The following is a 14,193-nucleotide window of genomic DNA, read 5'->3' on the forward strand; positions in this document are numbered from 1 at the left end:
GATGAAAATGATAATTTAAAAAAATACAAAAATGGCAATACAAGAATATTGCAAGTGTTTGCAAGAACCTTTGCAAACAAAAGGAATAACTCCCTAGCTGCTTCATCTGAAAGTGAAAGGGAGCAGTAAGAACTGTAACCTTTGTTTGTCTTTGTTAAGTAGGGTTGGCCTTTCCCGCATATTATACAGAAAACAAATTTGATGCCAAAAGACTATTTCATTTTCATTGTCAAGTTCAGGAGAACTCTTTGAAGACTCAAAGAATTATTTCATGCTCCAACAGGCCAAAACAACATGGAAAGCAAAGCACAACCAATTCCTGTTGATGTGAATGACGTCAGGGGTCACGAATGAAACTTCACACTATAAAGCCACAGCATCAGAGACTCTTGTTTCCTATTTAATCTTTCCCATTTAAAGGTAAAAGTACATTTGTACCACCAAACAGGCAAAATCCTTCCATTGAGACATTTTGCAGGCTTAACTTGGACATTGAAAGGATTTATAAACAAAGGAAATGCTCAATGTATGATAACAGGACAAAGGTGGAGGGAACGGCTTTGAAAGACTTGGAAACAGACAAACATCTCAATATAAACCCACTGTTTATCATCATCATAACTAAAAGGGAGCTTGTGGCGCTCTGCGATTTTTGTCCTAAGGGAGCATGTGGGCTCTGTGATTTTTGTACCTGTCCCGGAAGTGATGTCACTCAACTGGAAGCGATGTCATGTCACTTGAGCAATTGTGCATTGTGACATCACTGATGATGTCATAGGCATTGTGATATCATCAGTGATGTCATAAGAGCATTGTGATGTTTTGTGACATCATCAGTGATGTCATAAGAGCCGGTGAGCCTGCACAGCGGGCGAGCTGCAGGGCGGGCGAGGCCACGCAGTGGCCGACCTGCATATGCGAGCTGCAGGGCCAGCCCGGCAAGCTGTAAGGCGGGCGTCGAGGTATCTCACGCGTAGCACGCGAGATGCCTAGTGTACAAGATGTGTTATACAAAACCGAAATTGCGAGACAACTCAGAGATGAAAAGTATTAATGTTACCTCAGGTTGAAAAGTGATCCTACCTACCAGAATGAGGTTAATATAATAATAATAATAATAATAAATAATAATTATATATATATATATATATATATATATATATATATATATATATATATATATATATATATATATATATATATATATATGTACACATGTACATATATATATATATACATATACATGTATATATATATATACATGTATATATACATATACATACATGTATATATATATACATATATATACATGTATATAGATAGATATATACACACGATTGTGGATGTTGTGCGTTTTGACAGTTGAGGTAATCTCGAATGAGTGAACTGTTGTATGGGATCATGCGCACACCTCCAACCAGTGTTGTAGTCAAGTCATTATATCTCAAGTCCGAGTCGAGTCTCAAGTCCCCAGTGTTCGAGTCTGAGTCCAAGTCCGAGTCACCAAACAAGAGAGTCGAGTCCCCATTACCTGAGTCCAAGTCCGGAGTTACTGACCATAATCGTGAATTCAGATAGGTGGAACACACGTGCCTGGCCTTGCATGAAATTGAATAATATAATGGTATTAATATAGCTAACAATATCTTATGCCAAAATATTATTATATAATTATTAGGGTCTATTACAAAAAACAAACACAAATGAAAAAGATATATGAAAGATATATATATATCTCAATTAACAAGTCTGAGTCCTTGTCTCCAATTTCCAAGTCCCAATGCATGAATGCAAGTCTGAGTGATCAGTGCTCAAGTCCAAGTTGAGTCACAAGTCCTGAAAATGAGTGGACTCGAGTACTACAACACTGCCTGTAGCACAGCTGTGTTGGCATCCACCACAGTTGTGTTGGAGGCAGTGGACTATCATGCGATTATGGGCTGCATTTACAGTAAGCACTATTATTTATTTAGTTTGGTATGTCTTGAGACTGAAAGTGAAACGCTGACTTTTTTTTAATTAATGAATGCATAAGTGTGACGACTTTCTCTTGGGAACAGGGATTAACAGGAACAGGAGGGTGTATGTGTGGGTGTGTTGGTGGGTGTGAACAGAAGTGCATTGAAAACCTGAGCAGGTAAATACAGGTGAAGCACAGGCAAGATCACACTGAGCAGCATGGACACAGACAAGAAGACGACGTTTCTGAGAAAAGGATTCCTGCTGAAAAGGGTAAGAAAGTTGTACGAGAAATGTGTGTATTAATACAAACATCTATTACTAATTACTACATAGATTCTGTGTGGCATGTATTGGGGGTTTATTCACCTTTTTATTTGTGGAAAGGGTTTATACACATTTTAGAATTACATGCATTTTTATTATGTGAATCCATAGTGATACAGTAGTGATTCTCAATGTAAAAAAAAAAATCATGTCCAGAATTGCATTACAATCTGTGTTGGAGGTAGAGAGGTAATGTAGAACAAAGTCATTGTTCTACATTCTGTAATTGTGTTAACTTCTTGTAAATGAAATAATGTTGAAGTTTAACAATCAATTTGCTGGGGGACCCACTGGAACCCCCTCAAGAACCTTTGGTGGTCCCCAGACCCCACGTTGGGAACCACTGGTTTACATCATGGTTTACAGCATTATAGAGGTGCAATAACCTATTTTGACTGTGTCAATTGCAATGACTCCTGAGCCCAAGACAAATTTTGCTATGGGGACAATAACGTATATCATATCCTATTCTATCACTGAAAGTATAAAACTTGTGTCTTTTAAGGGAAAAAGTACAAATGAAAACTTTTCTGAATTTTTGTTTGCATTAGTGCTTGTTTGGCTTATGATAATCACTGACTGGTCCTACTTTCTGTCTGTCTATGTCATATTTTTACAGGATAATCTTGTCCACAACTGGAAGGCCCGCTGGTTTGTGTTGATGTCAGACAAGCTGCTGTATTATAGATTTGAAGGGGACAAACTGGACTCCTGTCAGCGTGGGGAAATCCCGCTGAAGGACCTTGTGATCCCCCTTCTGGAGTACAATAATCGGCCGGTGAGTTATTCCTGACTCAATATGTACTATTTTAATAGGGCATTCATTTTGTTGGGAACTAGGATAGCCTTTCTTTAGATTTTATTGTTTTATTGTTGAGAGCTGAACCACACTGAAGGCTGATTGATCTTTTTCACACCTGTCTCACCTGTCCAGAAAGTTCATAGCCTCAGGGGGCTGTATTGTTGGTTCCTCTCTACACCCACTGACTGTGAACAAAGTGCAATTTGATATTCGTTCGTCATTTTCTGCAGTTTTTTTCCTCACATTCTCTGGCACTTTCCTCTGAACACTATTAAAACTATTAACACGCTTACCATGATTCCATGTTGAGATCGATCTCCTCCCTGTTCTGTTGCCAGCTGATCTTCAAGCTGAAGACAAGGACATGTGAGAAGCATTTCCTGCGGGCTTGCTCCAGGGAAGAGAGAGATGAGTGGGTTGATGACATCACTGCTGCGGCGGAGAAGCTGCAGACAGTGGATGGTGGAGAGGCAACCAGCCAGCAAGACCATGTTGGATCCCAGGCAGGGACGTTATTCAACATTGATCTGTAAGCCCTTCTACAACACTCTCTCTCGTAAGAGACAGTACCTACATGTAAACAAAGATTCTCCCATAGACTTTACAGCATTATTCAACCTTGTGGTGCGTTCACTGTCTTACTGCGTTTGTCTGTGTCTCTGTTTTCTCTCTCTCTTGCAGCAAGGTGTGGGACTCCATATATGATGTCCACAGTGGGATCAAGCTGACCAACCACATGGAGAAGTGCAACACTTACAGCAAATGCTTCTCAGGTGAGCCTCGTCTCTTTTATCTTCAGGGGACACTCCACCGAAAAACAATGCAGATTTATTTTGCAAATAATCTCACACATACTGTATCTGAAAACGATAAACAGTTTTGCAGTCATTCATTTAGTTTGACAGTTATTGAGGATTGATTTGAATTCCACAACTTAATTAAAATCTCAAGTTCTCCTTTCAGTATGCCATTACATATTGAATTTATAGAATAAAATTAGGGAGGAAGCAAGCTTTTAAGGAAAATGAACTTTCTGATTTGACTGAACTGAACGCACCAAAGTTGAACTTGAACGAGCGACAAGATGATCAGGTTTTTCATACGCAAATTGAGAATTCGCATAAAAACAGGTGGAAGGAAAGCCGGCTATTTTATCTATACATGTGTAATTATCTCTTTATATGTCCATGTATATGCCTGTTATTTGTTTATTTGTTTATTTGTTTATTTATTAGGATCCCCATTAGCTTTTGCAATTGCAAAAGCTAGTCTTCCTGGGGTCCAACACAGAAAAACATTACACAAAAACTAACATAACATTCATTTTGCAATCATTATTTCAACCTTACAGTTGTGCATTTGCATTCATCATACAATTATTTCATTTTTCAATAGTAAAATCATCAAAATAAAAATTTCTCTGTAGGCTATATGTCCATATATATGCCTGTTATATGTCTGTGTGCGTGTGTATACTGTAGTCTATATGTGTAATTATCTCTGTATATGCATGTTACATGTCTGTGTGTGTGTGTATGTGTAATTATCACTTTCTCTGTATATGTCCATGTATATGCCTGTTATACAGTATGTCTGTGTGCATGTGTATGTGTAATTATCTCTTTCTCTGTATATGTCCATGTATATGCCCGTTATACAGTATGTCTGTGTGCGTGTGTATATATGTGTAATTACAGTATCTCTTTCTCTGTATATGTCGATGTATATGCCAGTTATATGTATCTGTGCATGTGTATATATATGTGTAATTATCTCTGTATATGTCCATGTATGTGCCTGTTATATGTCTGTGTGCTTGTGTATATATTTGAAACAGAATGTGAGTTCACATGATCAGTATGGTTTACCAGGCTAGTCTCTCCCTGCAGGCTCGGCGGTGCAGGACTGGCTGTTCATGCAGCATGTGCCTCTGAGCCCGCTGGAGGCCACAGTGCTGGCCTGGTGGAAGCTGGAGGAAGGCTTGCTGCAGACCGTGGGATGGCTCCGCCCCCCCGGCCCCAAGCAGTTCATGGACAACCCCACTGCATTCTATAGCTTTGTGAGTACCAGGGAATTATGTTCATATCAACCCACTGCTCCTCTTAAATTGTTTATAATAAGCTTCCTCTGCTGCTGAATTAATATTGTAAGTTGCTTTTTTGATCCCAAGAGGTTTGTTCCAAAATGAAATATCCATCCATCCATTTAAAATAAACTAGAATATTGCGCGTTTATTTCAACAACAAAAAAAGTGCAGCACTGTTACAGCGGACCACACTTATTTCAACATTCTGCACACAATTATATCACATGATAAAAGTAACCTCAAATGCCTACTGTGTGCAGTAATAGGTAAATTTAAGATAATGACATTTGCTTATAAAGTGTTTTATTTGTCATTGTATTTTTTTTACAGACAGAAACATATATTTTTCAAATACCTGGTGCATATATGGATATATAGCATTTTGGAATGAAATTCAATATGGAAAAATGTTCTTCTCTCAGACAGGAGAGAGGAGAGGCAGCGTGAAGTTGTCACTGGCAGCACTGCCGTTTTGTGGAAAAGTGGTGAAGAGCGGCTTTCTAATTAAACAGGTAAACCTATAAGACACATGTATGCTGTGCTGCAGGTGACAAAAAGTAGACGTTTAAGAAAGGGTCACATTTTCTGTATCTCTTCAGTGTGTTCAGACTCTGCCAACTTAAAAAAAAATGCCTTTTTAACATAATGTAATGTGGGGATTTTCTGTTTCTGTTTTACTCGTACCTTTGTTTTATTCCTTTATCCATTATCTGCATATGTATCTGGTGTTTTACTTGAACCTTGTAACCTTGTAAAGAAAGGTGCTTTATATTATTGTGATTATCATAATTATTATACATAACCCTAACCCTAACCTTGACCTTAGCCTGACACCTGACCCAAATCCTAACTGATCAAATTTTAAACATAGCTAACCCAACCCTAACCTGACCCTAATTTTAAGATTAACCACACCGAAAGATGAACCCAAACCCAGCTAAGATTGAATATCCATTGACTATTTCCCCCACAATTAGGAGTAAATAGATTGTGACCTGTTTCAACACATTTTTCAAACACAGGGGCACAACAGGAAAAACTGGAAGGTGCGACTGTTCGTTCTACACTCAGAACCTGCTTACCTCCACTACTATGATCCTACAAAGGTGAGCGCATGGATCCCTCCAAGGCTGCCATTACTACTGACTAATTCCTCCCCCTTCTTGGCTTGTTTGGGTTCTGTCTCATCAACTTCCTGTCTCACCTGTCAGGATGACATCCGCCATGTAGGCGGCTTCCCGCTGCGTGGCTGTCTGGTCTCTGCAGTGGACAATAATGGAGTCCCTTCAGGTGAGTCACTCTGTCTCCCCCCAGGTACAGGTGGGGCTGCTAGACTTCTCTGCCTGAGAGACAAGCTCATTAAAACTCCCATATCATGTGGGGACCAAGCGCCAACCTCCGGCAATGACAAATTAAGCCAACGCAGAAGTGCCCAAAACTCTTGTTCCTCAAATGGCCACTTGAGGCTGGCCAATCAGTGTATCGTATTCAACCAGTCAGTCCGTGCATGTTTATTTTGTTGTCACATAGGCTACTTCCTGTCAAAACGCTCACCTGACGTCCTTGGCGGAGATTTGTTTTACGTTCAAATGCACACGATGGCTGCAGGCCCTGACATACTTTTCCTGCGTCCATTTGGAGCATAATAGTGATATGGATTATAAAACTCAGCCTACGTTTATACAGTCTATGGCTGCAAAAAGTAGTCCGATTGTATAGAAGTCAGTGGGAAAAAGAAACCTACTTCTCACTACCTCAGTAAACACTTTCTTAATGAGTTTATGGTCTCAATCGCTAGTGTCAAGTCTTCTGCAATGTAGCATGATGTTCATTTTGTAAGTGATGGTTCCATTATGGTCTGTCTTTGTCTGTAAGTAACACAGTCTCTATCTCCTCTCCCATACAGGTGTGAAAGGCAACATTCAAGGCAACCTGTTTGACATCATCACTCAGTCAGACACACATTACTTCATCCAGGCTCCGACCCACCAGCAGAAGATGGACTGGATAGATGCCATCAAAGAGGGGACTAAATTAGACAGCAGCAGAAATGGACCTTGGTCTTCTTCTTGTTATTTTCCCCCCCATGAAGGTTGTATTTTGTATAATCACTAAAATGTCACAGACTAAAAGGCAAATACCAAGTTGATCAATTAGAAATATATTTTGGAAAGTCTATTAACTCGACACTCGGCTACTTCATGTTTACAGCGCGGAGAAGCCTACCGAGTAGTACCTCTTTGTCTGCAGCCAGATGCCTCTCAAAAACAACAACAACAAAAAAAGATTTGTTGCAGGGAAGTAAAGCTAATATGAAACATTCACATAAAAAGCTATTTTTTAATGGAAAAGTACACAAAACAGTGGTAGTTAGCTTTTCAAATCAAATAATGGTATAACAAACGAAAGTGTGACGACATAACCCAATACTTCAAGCTCTTCTGTCATAGCCTTACAGTACCAGTCTGACTGAGTGGGACGTAATGTACTATGTATTACTGACATGCTATATTTGTTTAACACCACACACCTGTTACAGCACTTAGTCAGTCACAGAATGACAATCTTGTGTTTTTGTAATCGATTCCAGAAACATTCAGCTTCATGCCAGCGCTAAACTAGCCTACTAAACCATTCTTGGGGACACCCTGACATCATGGAACTGGGGGCGCAGACAGCAAGTGAAAACATTGATCGCGGACGTGAATTCTGTGAAGAAACAAAGTATGAAACGGACGTGGTCTGAGCTTCGGTTTCTAATCCGAATATTACAAAAGACCCCAATAATTTATAAGCGGTATAAAAACTCATGTTATAGCAGTCGGGCGCACTTAGTGACAAGCAAGACAACAGTAAACAGTTTTTGTATTTTTTTGTATTGAGTTTGCCGTAACGCATAGGAGAGCGACGCTAGCGTGGGTGCTCATTGCTAAGCAGCAAGTTGGAAGTTGTCCCCAAGAATAGGCTACTGATCACGTGAACTCACATTCTGTAGAACAAAACACAATGTGTGAATGAATGTGATCAGTATGGTTTACCAGGCCAGCGCTAAACCTATAAGTGCTTTCAAATGTTAGTTCTAGAAGAATGGAAGATATGAAATCTCCTTTTAATGCAAATACACTCATTACAGAACGTGTTAACACACCTGTTCCCCTATACTTACTTACAAATTCATTCAATTCAGGTCAAATCACATTCCTCAGCAGATTTAAGACATGGAGATGACCGTTTGCCTACATTCAGTCGATATCTTAAATCCCTAAACAGGTAATCTAGTGAAGGCACTTTGTCTTAACACGTGATTACGAGGCAGGTGTCAATTAGTTTGGAATTGGAAACACAACATCCCCATGGGTTAATTTATTCACAGAAGAAGTAACGCTATTCTAATCCTATAGAGAGCCAAAGTCGACATCACTTCCTGCTTCAGCCTGCGTTGTATGGTCAGGAGAGACCATAGAACATTTCACTCATTTCACTTTTTTTTTAACGTTTTGGTCTGAGTGAAATGTTCTGTGGTCTCTCCTGTTTCTAAATATAGCTGAATTGTTTAGTTTGACTAAGTAAAAAAGAATTATAAGTATTTTACGAAATGTCTATGGTAAAATAAATGGCGGATGAAATCTCTTGGTGCGTATGCCTAACCCAGAAGTGGGCATGACTTTGGCTGTCAATATTGTCCCCAAACGTCTTCACTCTATCTGTGGGTGAGGGTGTAACGTTAGGCCACCTTGGTGAGCTGTAGATCTCCAAACACTCGCAGGGCAGTGAGGGAGGCGAGCTGGGAGAGCCGATGGGTGAAGCCACACAGTGGCTGGCCATCCACCAAGATACGAAACTGCTGGTGCTCACAAACAATCTCCATCTGAGAGTCAGAGGAGATGAGGAGGGGGAGGGAAAGTGGGAAGGGGGGTTAATGCTCAATTTCCTATCCAACTTGAGTAGCACAAAGTGGGGCTCCAACAGAGAAGAGCGGCCCATCGCTACTAACTGAGAAGTCGTAGATTGACCTTATTTGCCCAAATGAAGTCCCAGCATCGGGAAGGACACCGACAAGAAATGTATTTACGCTAATCCAAGGAAATCTAAGAGAAGGTCCACACACAGAAATATCTCAGGTTGATTGAAGACTCTAAATTGTCCATAGTAGGCAATAGGCATGAGTGTGTTTGTATTGTACAAACCGTATATGTAGTATGGTATATGATGTATATATGCAATCTTGCAAATTTTTTTTATATGATGTAGTATATGATATATACAGTAGTATGTATATAAAATATGTAACCTATAACCTAGTACTGTATGTATATACGATGTAGTAAATTATATATAACTAGTATGTATATGAAATATGTAACTACTGTATATAACCTAGCATTTATGAGTATGTGTATGACATGTACTGTATGATACAATGTAAAAAGCCCTTTGAGACATGCTTGTAATAAAAAGCTTTATAAATAAACAAGACTAAAGTACTCTAGAAGTGATGAATTTTGTGTACTTTATTAACCCCATGGGGAAATGTATCCTCTGTATTTGACAGTTCTCATACTAGGTACCTACCTAGAACCTAGGAGCAGTGGGCATCCGCAGTGCAGCGTCCGGGGACCAACTCCAGTTCTTTTGCCAGTGCCTTGCTCAGGGGCACTGGCAAGAGTATTAACCCTAAAATACATGTATTTTAATCTAAACTTAAGAGAGTGAAATCAAAAGTGTTTCAACTGGGATGGCTGAACCTTTTAATCTCCACCCCAATCAGCCTCAAAGAAGAAGAAATATAGGTCAGAGGAGTGCATAGTTTGATGTTACATGATGTGATTTAGATCAGAGGAGTGTGTAGTTTGATGTTGCATGATGTGATTTCTGGGGGGAAATTCAAACAGTGACCCCCTGCTGTCATTTTGGAGCTGCCAACATATACAGTTGCCTATTGCAGTGGTTCTCAACCTGGGGGTCGGGACCCCCCAGGGGGTCGCAAGATTATTTTTTTGGTTGTAGCTCTAAAAGGTTGAGAACCACTGGCCTAGTGCAGCTTCCAATTTCAGGTATTTAGCTGATGCTCTACTCCAGACTGATTTACAATGAGTGCAACAGCAAAATAAGACTGGATCATCCACATTACAAGCAACCAATAGTTGTGCCACATGCAGATGGAACCACATGAGTAAGAACTCAAGTTTCTCCTGTAAACCTTTTTTCCACGATTTTGAAACATTTGGCTATGCAACATAATGGCAGCAACCAAACAGAGCAGCCGGTAGAATTACTTTTATTTTTCTCTCAAGAACTTTGAAGACCCATTCTCTCTGGATAAGAGTTTCCCCTAAATCCTGAAAAATCAACACAAAAATATCAGAAACTGAAGACACAGCGCACAGTTATACCTTAAAGGGTTCTCCGGGTGTGAAAGGAAAGTAGGATAGGGTGTTTTCAGCCGAACCCCACTTCCCGGCCAGGCGAGCGTTACGCTGGATGGCCTTGTCCATGAAGCTGATCTTCAGCTGCAGACCCACATCTGCCTCTGAATCCTCCTCCTGCGGGCTGCTGGCCACAGTCACCTCTATGCTGCAAAGACACACGGTTCAGAGAAAAAAAAATAAAAAAAAATCGCCCTATATTTCATTCTATCTATCTATCTATCTATCTATCTATCTATCTATCTATCTATCTATCTATCTATCTATCTATCTATCTATATCTGTCTGTCTGTCTGTCTGTCTGTCTGTCTGTCTGTCTGTCTGTCTGTCTGTCTGTCTGTCTGTCTGTCTGTCTGTCTGTCTGTCTGTCTGTCTGTCTGTCTGTCTGTCTGTCTGCCTGCCTGCCTGTCTGTCTGTCTGTCTGTCTGTCTGTCTGTCTGTCTTTTTACTTATACTTACTTGCATAATGGTACTTACTCACACATGCATGCACGCAAGCGCGCGCGCACAGTCACACACACACACACACACACACACACACACACACACACACACACACACACACACACACACACACACACACACACACACACACACACACACACACACACACAGCTCACAGTATAATAAAATCTCTGTTTTTATGTGATAAATCAGGTATAAATTACACAACAGTGACATATTCTGGCTATCATCACAACTGCTGCATATTTTCACATTCAGTCTTGTGCAAAAACGTTACTGGAAACGTGTGGCTGAATGACAAATGATCTTGACTGATGTGGGAGTGGGTTCAATTATTCCATGGTGTCCATCAGAAGAAAGGCCATCAAAAAAGTGCAACGTGGCACTTTGCCTTAATTCTGTGGGGGAATGTATCAAACCACTTTCAATGTTGCATCCTATTTGGCAGTCATCTTCTCACAGTTCTACCTTTGACATTTCACATGCAAAGTAAAACATCTCGTCCATAAACCTCCACTTCATACTGTAGAGGTCTTCCATTTTGCAGAAAGCTTTTGTAATTATTGACATTGCACGATACAATTTTTAGTAGACTATGTCCACCCCAAATCCAAGTACCAAGATGACGCAGCATCACGTGTTCTGTCAGAATATTTATTTTAGAGAATGATAGTGGATTTGGTATCAAGAGGCTGAAAACGTCACTGTCAGAGATAGTGTGGGGACAGTGTTATTGCTGATGAGGACAGGACATGATAGATTAGGATTTCTGTGAGGTCATGTGAGACTAAATGCGTGTGAATGTTGAGGAGAGAAGTGTAAATACATATTATGTGTGTGTATATTTAAATGAATAACTGAAAGCTTTAAGAGGGAAAATACTGAACTATAGTAGTATTACAACTTGTCTCTGAGAGGTTTTCAAAGTGGGAGGCAGGCCTCCCCAGGGGGACTCCAAACAGTTTCAGGGGAGGCTCAGTGAATGGAAGTGAAGAAAATATTATTTCAGACATACCTTTTTTAATATTCTGAAGTAGGCTATGTCAAACAGCAATAACAGGCTATCTTGTCTCAATTGTTGAGTGTCTATGATCAAAATAACAATCATGACCCCATAGATAAGCTGGGGGAGTTGGGGCTTTGTCTGAGGGGAGGCCCAGAGTCCCAGACTTTGAAAAACCCTGATAGGATAGGATATAAGAACACTTTTGATTTAATAGGTATAGATTGAAGGTGAAAATAGGTCAAATAGAGAGATAGCCTAAAAGGAACAGGAAAATGTTCCTTGAGCATTTTGTCTTAAATAAAATAACAGCTTTCTTCCCGTGTATATTGTGACCCTTAATGGGACCACCATGTGATGATTAAACGAATGCTGATGTTATCAGCCTGAGAAGTTCCAGTGTGATTCGTGGATTTCATGGGATTTGCTGCTCTCCCACGCACGTCACAGATTAACATATAATTAAGCAACGCACTGCATGGCATAACAATGATTTAACCAAAACAGAGTGGTTATTGCCCGTGGGCTGCAGCCTGCAGGCCTTTATGACACCCGGCCCCGGGACATGAACTTTAACTGGCGACAGCATGTGTGAACAGCATTGAAAATGTGGTTTAGAGGATATAGAAAACAGGTGTGCACAAACCTTTTGGGTTTTTTGTTAATAATTCCCATAACAACCAGTTTCATTGAAGGCCGCAGTCCGCCCTTTATCTCTCCGATATACTGCCCCTGTGAAACAATAGAGAAATAGATGATATCATTAGGCTACATCAGGAGAATTCATACATAGGCTGCACACACTGCAGGATGAGGCCTACCGCTAAGCGACATCATGACAGCACTTCAATGCGGGAGAAGAACTAACGTTGCCTGCCCGTCGTGCCCGGGATCACATCACATGTAGCCTGGCATGTTTATCTGCGGTGCGGTGCAAACTGTGGCACCGATGGAAACAATAGCATTATTGATCTGGCTCTCTCAAATCCCCACAGTCAATCAATCAGCTGGACAACAATGCTTTTCTTGTAGACTATTGTTCAGCAACCTGCGCTGAACGATCACATGTTAAAATATCTAATTCATAATTCAGTTGTAGCCTAATCTTCCGCCCAGCAATTGTCTACTCTAGCCTATAACCCACAGTAATGCACACAAAAGAGAGGTTACATACATTTTCTTTTTTGTCGTTTTCTTCCATTCCACTCAGGGCGTGAGGCTGTGTGAATATTAGCGGTGATGCCAACTGATTGATTTATTCTGCCTCCAGCTGGCAAACCCCGCCTGCCCGTTAGTCTGGGCACATTTCACCCCGCTTTTTGTCATAGGGGCGTAAACCAAGGAACCGGAAATAAGTGCGCCAAAAAACGTCTTTGTTGCCGTTAGCTTGACGCGGCGAGGTTACGTTAGCTAGAGCCCGAAAATAACAACAACACATTTAGCACATTTCTAGTAACTGCCGAGGAAGGTTTCTGGAGAGCCAAAGACAATGGAGTACTCGACATGTGAAATCGTATGATCAATGTCCATGTCTTTCCCAGCACAGGCAGCAGAGATGCTTCAACTGTTGTACTCGATCCTCCATTATCGATAACAGCGGACAGACAACTAGCGTTATAACTATTCCATCAACTGGCCATTTGTTTGAAAAGTAAAGCTTCTGTATGTTATTGGCTTAAAATATGTGAGATTGTGAATCCGCAATGTTTCTACAAGGACTTCTTCAAAAACTTCGTTCGGTACGTCCATCTTTTGTTTTGTTGTTTGCCGTTTTATTTTCTGATTCGTTGTGTCTAATTGTCAAGTTAACGAGCTATTTCCGCTGTTACTTCCTGTCTAGGGCGGGCTCTAGGCCGGAACCAGGCAGGGTGACAAAATCACTTGTGAAGGGAGGCCAGACCCAGGCTCTTTCTCGCCGAGAAGAGCCTGGTGACGCGAGGTTACCTGCCCGTTGTCATAGAGACCGGCTCCTAAATTTCGCACTATAATGATGGAGACAGACAGACAGATGATGTAGGCTATGTACTATTTTGTGCACATAAACACTTCCACTCAATCGTAATAATAGATAAACGTCCATATTCAATAGATATGCTTATCAAGTCCGAGAGTCGACCGTGTTGCA

General features: G+C 40.6%; 2 protein-coding genes across 2 annotated transcripts; one reads left to right on the forward strand and one right to left on the reverse strand.

Annotated features, from left to right (window-relative positions):
• Positions 1-2,178: 2,178 nt before the first annotated feature.
• On the forward strand, positions 2,179-7,407 carry LOC310773042 (pleckstrin-2-like; the record flags this gene model as incomplete). Its single annotated transcript, XM_083632964.1, has 10 exons — positions 2,179-2,232; positions 2,906-3,064; positions 3,427-3,617; positions 3,770-3,861; positions 4,978-5,147; positions 5,597-5,686; positions 6,197-6,280; positions 6,386-6,464; positions 7,081-7,234; positions 7,386-7,407. The coding sequence occupies 10 exons, from the start codon at positions 2,179-2,181 to the stop codon at positions 7,405-7,407; spliced, it is 1,095 nt and encodes a 364-aa protein (XP_083489090.1).
• A 1,416-nt stretch (positions 7,408-8,823) lies between these two features.
• LOC310772677 (galectin-related protein B) lies at positions 8,824-13,284 on the reverse strand. Its single transcript, XM_083632539.1, has 4 exons — positions 13,243-13,284; positions 12,715-12,800; positions 10,568-10,748; positions 8,824-9,042 (listed from the first exon to the last, which is right to left on the reverse strand). The coding sequence occupies exons 1-4, from the start codon at positions 13,267-13,269 to the stop codon at positions 8,899-8,901; spliced, it is 438 nt and encodes a 145-aa protein (XP_083488665.1). The 5' UTR covers positions 13,270-13,284; the 3' UTR covers positions 8,824-8,898.
• Positions 13,285-14,193: the final 909 nt, after the last annotated feature.

Source organism: Poromitra crassiceps (assembly GCF_964638095.1).
Source record: "Poromitra crassiceps genome assembly, chromosome: 3".
Taxonomy (NCBI): domain Eukaryota; kingdom Metazoa; phylum Chordata; class Actinopteri; order Beryciformes; family Melamphaidae; genus Poromitra; species Poromitra crassiceps.

Excerpts from the sequence above, each read along its gene's own strand:
- LOC310772677 (XM_083632539.1), bottom strand. The coding sequence starts at position 13,269 with ATGGAAGAAAACGACAAAAAAGAAAAT. Across the intron at positions 12,801-13,242 it reads AAAACGACAAAAAAGAAAAT|GGGCAGTATATCGGAGAGAT; the intron begins GTATGTAACCTC and ends ATTGTTTCACAG. Across the intron at positions 9,043-10,567 it reads CACCCGGAGAACCCTTTAAG|ATGGAGATTGTTTGTGAGCA; the intron begins GTATAACTGTGC and ends TCTGACTCTCAG.